General features: G+C 39.4%; 1 protein-coding gene across 2 annotated transcripts in view; it reads left to right on the forward strand.

The window, feature by feature from the left end:
- The window catches only part of camk1b (calcium/calmodulin-dependent protein kinase Ib), a 33,360-nt gene extending 23,464 nt beyond the window's left edge, over positions 1-9,896 (forward strand). For both annotated transcript variants that reach the window (XM_034218305.1, XM_034218304.1), the window contains exons 4-12: positions 2,211-2,285; positions 3,775-3,913; positions 4,039-4,165; positions 4,509-4,584; positions 4,749-4,861; positions 5,629-5,707; positions 5,855-5,942; positions 6,541-6,628; positions 6,827-9,896. In XM_034218305.1, coding sequence (XP_034074196.1) covers positions 2,211-2,285; positions 3,775-3,913; positions 4,039-4,165; positions 4,509-4,584; positions 4,749-4,861; positions 5,629-5,707; positions 5,855-5,942; positions 6,541-6,628; positions 6,827-6,924 — 883 coding nt within the window. In that variant the 3' untranslated portion in view covers positions 6,925-9,896. The remainder of the gene's footprint in view (positions 1-2,210; positions 2,286-3,774; positions 3,914-4,038; positions 4,166-4,508; positions 4,585-4,748; positions 4,862-5,628; positions 5,708-5,854; positions 5,943-6,540; positions 6,629-6,826) is intronic.
- Positions 9,897-10,177: the final 281 nt, after the last annotated feature.

A 10,177-nucleotide genomic window follows, 5' to 3' on the forward strand; every position in this document is an offset into this window, starting at 1 on the left:
TATTGAAATTCATTTCTAATGTGTTCTTATCCCTCCCCATAACCATCCAGGTTGACATTGAAATAAACCTCTTGTTTGTTTGTCTTTTACTATAGCAGATAATGGGCACACAAACAAGTATTTCTCTTATAAACATGCTTAGACTGAAAGGGTTGCAGAACATTAAACTGGCCATGTCATCTCCTCTTCTAATTATCTTAGGGATCAGCCAAACCTGTCGTCATTTTCGTTTTAAGACTCTTGTAATTTCTCTTACTTTACTTTATCTGTGTTTATTCAGCAGTTCCTACCTGTGGAAAGCACTTGTGACAATGTTTCTATTAGAATTTATGATCATTTCTTAGTTCAATGGCCCCTCTTGTGTTGGGTTAGCTGTTTGTTAAATGGTTGATCTGATGGTTGTTTGATATACCGCTAATATGTAGCCATATGATATCATTGGTAAGTTTGCTGTTCATCCTCTTCCCATTTTTAGACCAAATATTTACTCAAACACAGACATGTGCAAATACAGTGAGTAATCGCTGCATTCTTAGCCATTTGTAGCCGTGCCAATTAGAGGAGTCTGTGCGAAGTTGCTGTGAATGCACTGAAAGTATTTTTTAACACTTTTAAAATAACATGGCTTTATAGAAAATCTGCATCTAAAACGTGGATGTGTCGTTCCCACCATTCAGAACCATTTCAAATGTAATTAGTTTTTCCTTGTGCCATGTAACACCTTCCACCAAGTGTCATGAAAATCAGGCCAGTAGTATTTCCCTATTGCTGACAAACAAACAGTCAAACTGACTGAGCTGAAAACAGAACCTCCGAGGCCACAATTGTGTCAGAGTTTAGAGAAAAAACTAATAACATATATAATACAACTAGAAAAACGCGATTCCTATAGCTTCGTCATATAAATCAATAAACTTCCTAATTATTAAGCAACACATTCTGGATAAAGAATCATCAGATCTTCACTCAGATGGTAACTCTGTTGTTGACTTATGTTCAGATAGTTTACCAACCCTTAATAGACAGGTCAGTACCTAGACAAATACCATTGCCAGTATCCACCACAACCCCACCTGCACAGAAATCCAAATTAAATGCACCTATACAGTTCTATTTTATTTTTTAGTAATTGTGTGCAAGAGTGCACACTTGAGCTCAGACACTTTACACGTGTGTGCTCACTAGGCAGTTTCAATCCTTCCCTGGGTCCATCTCTGCCTCCACTCAGAGCTAAGCGGGTCCATGTATTGTTACAATCTGGATAAGAGTCATTGCCGTAATCCAGTATGAGCTCATGCTGACTCATACAGCGTTATATACAGGGCAGCACATGGCTTTGTGTTGTCTTTGTCCTCTTACCAAGTCAACTCAATAACCCTCAAGTACCCAGTCATACTCCAGATACTGACGTTAATTTAATGAATGGGTAACCCCCTTTAAATTATTATAACAAAATATTAAAAAAAGAATAATTCAAATGTGTTTTTATAGGAATGAAAATGCATCTTCCCTGATTGTTAGACCTAGCACTTTTAATTTGACGGTATTAAAGTTGTGAATTACATGATAAAACGCACACATACAAATGTATCCAGGGCTGAGTATTATTTGATATATTTCATGCCGATATAATACCTGAATTATTGTATGATAATAACAAAGCAATATGATAACTAACATTAATAATTTCTCAATATGCACCACTGCCCCTCTAAGTAAGTCCAAAACACTTAAAATGTACAAATTCTTTCATATCGAAAATGTATAATGTGACCCTTCACCCAGTTTATTAAACATACTACATTGAAACATGTCACAAAGCCATAAAGTGTGCTCAATTTTTCAAAAATTCTGAATTCATGGCAGAGCTGTTTTATAGGACTACATTGTACAGGCGTTGCTAATAAAGTGGTTACTGAGTGTAATACAGGTATTAAACACACAGTTATCATACCAATCTCCATGTGGTGAGTCATCTCTCCACCCCTGTCACACTACCCATGGTTCTTGAGGGCAGCAGACCACTGAGTTCAGCCAATTAGGAAGCTGAATGCCACCACACAGTGTCTCCTCCTTACATGTGACTGCTGTTACCTATGTGCCTGAGACCTACATTTACCGAACCCTACCTAAGAAATCTTTCAAATACTAATTGCTAAATAAAATGACTGAAATGCCTTTCCTTATTTCACATCTCTTCTCCTTCGCAGGATCAAACACGCCAACATTGTTTCTCTGGAGGAAATATTTGAAAGCAAATCACACCTCTACCTCGTCATGCAGCTGTGAGTATTCACATGTGTGTGTGGGTTTGTGTCTCATTTGTGCGATGTGTGTGTTTTAAACTCGCTCCCACACACTGCACGTCACATGCCATTAATTGCACTCTGTAACACACACACACACACACACACACACACACACACACACACACACACACACACACACACACACACACACACACACACACACACACACACACACACACACACACACACACAAAACATTGTACCTTGCCTACTCATGAGCACCAGTGGGGAGTTCGCCCTCACACCTGCAGCCTGTCAGCCACCCACCCACCTCAGCCACTGAAATGTCAGAGAGAGAGAAAGAGAGAACAAGAGGAAGGACCGATCAGGATCAGAAGCGCTGTTAACTGTGAGGCTCCAGAAAACATCAATCATTTATGCATTAATCACTGTCAATGGCAAATCAGAGACATACAAGACAGAGGGAGGGGTGTAGGGTGTACATTCAGCTAGGAATGTATCTTCACTTAGCATTTCCTCTTTTTCCCAGCAACCTATTTTTCCGTCATTACAGTATTTGTGTGCCACTTGTGTTTGTGGCACACTCTTTCATGTAACACACAGTGCTTCACCACAGTGTAATACATGTTATCATCAACTTGCAGAACAAGAAATGCCACCAACAAGAGATGCATTCAGTTCTTGTTTTGTGTTCTTCCTATTTCATTTTGCTTCCTCAAAGTTTGTGTGTGTGTGCGTGCGCGTGTGTGTGCCCTGCTCAAACAAACTGCCTCAGATTTCTCGAAGACAGACTGAAGTCTCCATCTAGTGGCTTCTTTTAAAACAGCACATCACCCCCACTCTCTTCAACCTCCACTGGCTCCCGGTCAAGTCCCGCATCACCTACAAGTCCCTCCATGCCCTCTCCCCTAAGTACCTCACAGATCTCCTCCACCCATGTATCCCGTCCCGCACCCTTCGATCCTCAGACTCCGGCCTGCTCTCCATTCCCCATTCACGCCTCCGCACCTTCGGGGACCGTGCCTTCAGTGTCGCTGCCCCCACCCTCTGGAACTCCCTCCCTGCTGAAATCCGTAACGCCCCTTCTCTGAACATCTTCAAATCAACCCTGAAAACTCATCTGTTCAACAAAGCGTTCCAACATTAACTCACTCTCCCCCCCCCCCCCCCCCCTGCAATGTAACACTTCCATTTCTGCCCCCTGTTTTATGTTTTGTCCTTATATGTTTCTTTGTTGTGCGACCTTGGGTTGATGAAAGGCGCTATATGAATTAAAGTTATTATTATTATTCTCTTTTCTTTAGGAACTCTGATAAATACAAGTGATACATATGTGCCAACTGCATACACAATCCATACCCCTTCACAACCATTAACAACAATGTAATCCTTTAGCTCTGTCAGTTAATCAATGGGCTGATATCCCATGTTATCTCTGTACTTTTCTCTATGTTCCACAAACTTCCCCTTGTTTTATTGAATGAATCTCTCCCTCATGCCTCAGGGTGTCGGGAGGGGAACTCTTCGATCGTATCATCGAGAAGGGCTTCTACACGGAGAAAGATGCCAGTAAGCTCATTCAGCAGATTCTGGATGCCGTCAAATACCTCCACGACATGGGCATTGTGCACCGTGACCTCAAGGTCAGTCTAAAATATGATGGGAAAGTTAGCAGGCATATAAATGTCACTGACCATTTTTAAGAAAAAGTGCATTTGTGTGATAAGATATGTATCAACATTTCTGGTTTTGTCCCTCCTGATGGCAGCCAGAGAATCTGCTGTACGACAGCATGGACGACGACTCCAAGATCATGATCAGTGACTTTGGTCTTTCTAAAATCGAGTGCTCTGGCAGTGTGATGTCGACTGCGTGTGGAACACCTGGATATGTTGGTAAAGACGTCAATGACTGTCTGAAATTTGAAAATCTGCTTGAATTAATCATTTTGGGAACACTGTAGCATTCAATATTAGCACAATGCAAATATCCGACTGGTACTGTAATGCATAATCTTTCATTAAATACCATCAACAGCCAATTGGAAGCTCATAGAGATATTCAAAGTCATGAATCAGTTTAGCCTAGTTAAAAAATAATCCAGTTTAATTTGGTAATTACTTTTGTAACCACGGTCCTACTCTAATTTGACTTGCATGCTTAAATACAAAAGTGACATTCTATTAGTGCTGCATTTGCGTCAAACATCATGAAACATGTCTTGTTTTCTCCTTTCAGCCCCTGAGGTGTTGGCTCAGAAACCCTACAGTAAAGCAGTGGACTGCTGGTCCATTGGTGTCATAGCCTATATTCTGTGAGTTTTTAAATTATAAACCGAGCCAAACACAGGATGAATATACTGTATATCTTCACATTATTAATGTATAATAGTCACCTGCTAGTTTTGCATGCTGCTGACTGCTTTTAAAACTTCAGTGAATGTCATTTAAATCTCCTGTGCTCTGATGTGTGTCTCAGGTTGTGCGGCTACCCTCCGTTCTACGATGAGAACGACGCCAAACTGTTCGAACAGATCCTGAAGGCAGAATACGAATTTGATTCGCCTTATTGGGACGATATCTCTGATTCAGGTTCAGTGCTTTTATCAATCTATTTTGTATTCACTTCTATCATAAAGACATGCTTTTTTTACACACATGTAAATTATCTTTAGATCTGCAGATGCTTAAGTGTGCATTACGATCTTTATTAGTTGTTTTTTTTCGAGACCCTAAAGGACAAAACAATGATAAAACAACTTTCCAGATCTCAGGTTAGCTTGGAAACGGTCCTGGGTCTGTATACATCAACGCATGTCTAAAATATATAAAATACTGCAATATGATGACATTTTTTAACGAAGTCCTCTCCTGCAGCTTCTCCTTTAAGAGAACTAAATACTTTTAACAGCTGTTTGGCACATTACTGTGCAAACAACAATGGAGTTTTCCTGTTTTCAACACAATAGGAAGCCAGGGCTCTTTAGTATCCACCCACCCACCCACCTGAAAAAAACACCCCTACCCAAGATTGAGTTTCCAGACTCACTTTTCTAAGATAGTAAATGATCCAGTCCCTGCCTTCTGACCTCACAGGTGGTGAGCCCACAAGCCAAGGCAATGATCACATGTTTTTCCCCGAGTCCTGGCTCTGTACTTGATCCCTGTTTCCCTGCTTTTGGCGAGGATATCTTCAACATTAGGAACAAATTATACAAATTATACATCGTCCACTTTCTGTCATATTAATTACCTCAACATGTGTTTTTCTTGTTAACATAACTGAAATATGATTACATCAAGGCAATGGGTGTCTTTTTTTAATATTGACTTTTTCCAACCTTTCTCTTTGATTACAGCTAAAGACTTCATCGTCCACCTGATGGAAAAAGACTCCAACACACGTTACACCTGTGATCAGGCTCTGCAGCACCCCTGGTACTGACTATAACATACTGTAACTCCTCTTATCATGATGCTGTGTAAAACCTGGATACTCAAACTTCTTATGCATTTTGGTGCTTATGAATATGTGACTTCTACCCGTGGCACACAAACTCTTGAAGTTTCCGTACCCCTTTGTAGGATTGCTGAGGATACTGCTCTGGACAAGAACATCCATGAGTCTGTTAGCGCTCAGATTAAGAAGAATTTTGCCAAGAGCAAGTGGAAGGTGAGTCATAATTCGAGTTTATCCTAGACACAGTCTTATTTCTTTACTTTCTGAATCTTTATTGCACGTAAAGAGAATAAACTTTAACTACAATAAACAGTCCAGTCTTGTTCTAAACTTCAGAAACCACAGTTAAGTACAGTACCTTTTTCAAGTTAATTGTGGGTAATTGATTGTGTTTAAATCGCTAGAAACATTATTGCTTTGTCACAAATGATAGGCCAGTAGTGTCAAACAGTGGGATTGGGACCCCATCAAGGGTCGCAATATGAATCCATGGGGTCATGAGACGATTTCCAGTGTGGAAAATAAGAAAAAACAAACCTCTGGCATTGGATTTTAGTGTATTAAATTATTATTAAATATTGAAATATTTTCTTTAATCCTTGCTAGTTTCTACTAGAATAATGTACAGGCTTGGAGCCTCTAGAAACTATTTAAATGTAACAGTCTGATAAGGTATATTTGTACATAAACATATCAGCAACCACTGCTTTAGTCTGCTCACCTTATCCCAGTTAGTCAACTTTCAGTTTCAGGTGTAATGAGATTCTACAGTTTTCTCAGTTGAATTCCATGTGTGTCTTTTCCTCTGCAGCAAGCATTCAATGCCACAGCAGTGGTCCGTCACATGAGGCGTCTCCAGCTGGGCACCAGCCACGAGGGACCCAGCCCCACCCTGCCAGGTACCCACTGGAGTCTAGTTTCTAGTGTCGCTATATTACCTCGGCAGCAGAGTTATTTGCTTATCTCACACACTCACTGTTCAAAAGTAACACTTTAGCCAATCACAGTGAAAAACTCTATCTGTTGTAATCTAATGTCACACATGTAATGGCTTTAATGACAAACAGTGCTGATAGCATGTCCTCTCTCCCTCTCAGAGGCTTGTTGCGAAGGAGGCTGCTCCCCGAACGTAGATGGCGACGCTGACGCTCTGTCCACATGCACCTACCGCTGCCACTCGACCAGCAGGGTGTGATCCCAGCACCCGCTCCACTTACTTGCCCAATCAATCCCAGTGACTTTCCAATTTTAACCCCCATCGGTGGAACCGGAGGCACCATCTCCCCCCTTGTCTGGTTGGGAATACAGCGTCGTTCCAACCTCTTGCCTGCAGGGGGAGCACGTCTGTCCAGCCTGAGAATGAAGACCTAAAATGGGATGAAAGGAGGAGTAGGGAGACGTGATGATGATGCACAGGAGGATTACTTTTTAAGACTGGGCTGTTAGTTTGGGATCAGTTTAAAATGGGGAGAGGATACAAAGAAAGCAGGGGAAGATAACCTCCTCCACCAGCATGTCAGGGGGGATTGTTTTTGCTGAGGCAGGACAGAGCTTGTTGGACACTGTTTTTACTTCTGTTTAACCTGTCTCTTTGTTTGTTTTATATATTTGTGTGTTGTTGTCTTTTTAACCTCCTACTGTGGAGTGTAAATCCAGAGACGATATCTGCATGATCAGGAGAGAGTTTTCCCCATGCATGTTTTAGAAATATACCCGCTTGCAGAAATGCAGTTTGATGCAAAGTTGTTTATGCTGGAAAGGTATTTTTTCACATGTTCCCATATTTAAAAGGAATTAAAGCAAATCTTGTAATTTTACAGAAATTAATCGATGTCTTTAAGTGATGCTTTTAGACAATCAGTAACAGAATAGTTCAAATGCAATGAACACGCCATCTATCTATTATTCAGCCTTTCCCGTGGCGATGTAGTGTTTCCATGCAGCGGTAAGGCTTCTTGAGAGGAAAGGGCTTCTCCTATCTCCTTTTCAAATCCCAAACCTTTTTAACCACTCAAGCACAGGGATATATCTTTGTCTAAGGTGCCTTTAGGAAATGCAGTATGATGAGTTTATTTTCGGGTAGCTTTGGAAACGTTCTGTCTGTTCCTTGAAGCACAGGCTCTATAAATAATATTTTGTATGTATCACATTGTAAGCTTTAAAATGCAGTTCTATGCTTTTTGCTGTGTAGTAAAGTACTGTAAGATCAGATTGAAGTACACACTGTGCACTGACTAAATACAAATAACATAAACAATACAAAATTAGATAATGAATAGTGTTTAAAATACTTAAATTCATGTTTTTCAGAAATATTATTATTGCCAGCCCAGTCAATGACACACATTCAAGAATTATGTTTATTTATTTGGATACAAATCCTAAAATATAGTTGTTGCAAGCCTGATGAGCATTGATGAAGAGTCATATTCAGAGAAGGCTGATTTAGAAGGATTAAGCAGATTGTGTCAAAGCAAAAAAACTAAATTTGATATGCATCTTTCACCATGTACTGTAATCATTTCGTCATTCCTACCCTTGACTTCTTTACTTCTTTCACAGGCCCGATTCCTCTACATGCAGCCTGTTTAGAGAGGAAATCTGGATTAAAGAATGTGAATATGCATCAGATTGACTCATTTCATCTTTACTGTACATCCATCAATGCTTCTTATGTTGGTATGTGTTAAGCATACTGTATTTACTTTTCATTCATCCAATTGTTTTTCAAACATGCAAAGACATTAAGTGCGTAAGTATCAGAAGTATAGGAGCTTTATTTACATTAGTTTAATCCTCTTTAATTTATGTTTGGCCTGTTACACTCAGGAACTAAGGGATTGTCCGAGATGGCTCACAGATTTTTAAACTCATTCAGCTTAATTTGTTCTCTGATTATTCAAATCACATGTTTCTTTTGAATCGTCTATTTCTCCAAAACAACAAAATACACATTTGGTATTGATGTGATTTGCATGAAGTGGCTTGAATTGTGCCAATCCTATGATCAACAATGAATAGTGTGCACACTGATTGTGATAATGTAACAGTTGCCATGAGATGAGTCTAAAAGGAGAGTTTTGTCTTTTAACAAGTTGAGAATGCTCTTCCAAAGTGTGCCATGCAGATGGGTAAAAAGCAAAAAAAAAGAAGGTTTTATTAACATTTCAACAAAGCTTCAAGCAACAACTTCAATGGGCTGCTTCAACATGTTTGAGCTTCATTCTGCATTTATATTGTGTTGTTAAATATATTTGGACAGTAACTTGTGACTCCAAACTGTAAAGCGTAATTGAGAGTTATTTATTCATCTGAGATTTATAGTGTGTACTGTGCTTGTATAACTGTGACAGAGGATGACCCAAACACAAACACAGGAAAGCTGATGCAGTGTCCGCAGATTTATAAATGTTGGCAGGCTGACAATATCACAATTTATCTCCTGACAATGAAAACCACTCGGCTAATTTGACATGTAGCCACAAACACTGCCATTGATCTTCTGCAGTTAAATGTCGCTACAGCTCCTGTAATTTGCAGACTGATGAGGATTATTTTTATCAATATACAAAATGAAAATCATACTCCAGCTCCTTTTGGTTCAGCACAGCGAATCCCAAAAATACTCAAATGAAAAGGTTCCTCACAAACTGTGGAGGAAAAGTCTTATATGAGAACTTGTTATAGTTGAGCAGTGTGAGTGAGGATTAAACAAAAAAACCTGACAAAAAAGTGTTTTTTTAGGCAAGGAACCTGGTAAAGGAAAATATTTTGAAATTCCAGTGTAATGAGAATGAAACAAGTGACGATGAAACACATAAATGAGAAGTATCCCATGACCTCACCGCTCAACCTCCTTAGGGAAACAGCAGGACTGATATGACTGCACACATTTCATTTATGGATTTTACAGTGCATAAGACAGAAGGAAATAGTCGATTTGTGTGAAGGCTTCTTCTGCGGATGACAATTGTATGATAGGACAAGTATTTGTACTATAAGTATGTTGCCTTTTAGCAAATGCTGTTTCAGGCTACAGTAACTGCTGTTTAATACACATGCAAAGCATCATGGGATATTGAAAAGTGACTATACTGCTCTTTGTGAAATCCAGCGATTTGTGCTTGAAAAAGATTTAAAAGTGAAACATTAAAATCCTTGTCTATGCATTAGGAGTCTGTCTGAGTTAATTTTTAAGAAAGAAAAAAGATGCAATGTAAAGCTAACCTGGGCACCATTACTGCTACTCTGCTAGGTTAGCTACTTAGCTTGTTAGCAGAACTCATTTTTCTCCAAGACTATGTGATGCTGCCTTGTTTAAGAGGGACAGCGCAATAATAATAATAATAATAATAATAATATGATCATTATTATTATTTAATTCACCAAAATGTATACATTTTGATTACAGGAGACAATATCAGTGGCTCATATCAATCAATGCTAAC

Source organism: Gymnodraco acuticeps, unplaced genomic scaffold (genome assembly GCF_902827175.1).
Source record: "Gymnodraco acuticeps unplaced genomic scaffold, fGymAcu1.1, whole genome shotgun sequence".
Lineage (NCBI taxonomy): Eukaryota > Metazoa > Chordata > Actinopteri > Perciformes > Bathydraconidae > Gymnodraco > Gymnodraco acuticeps.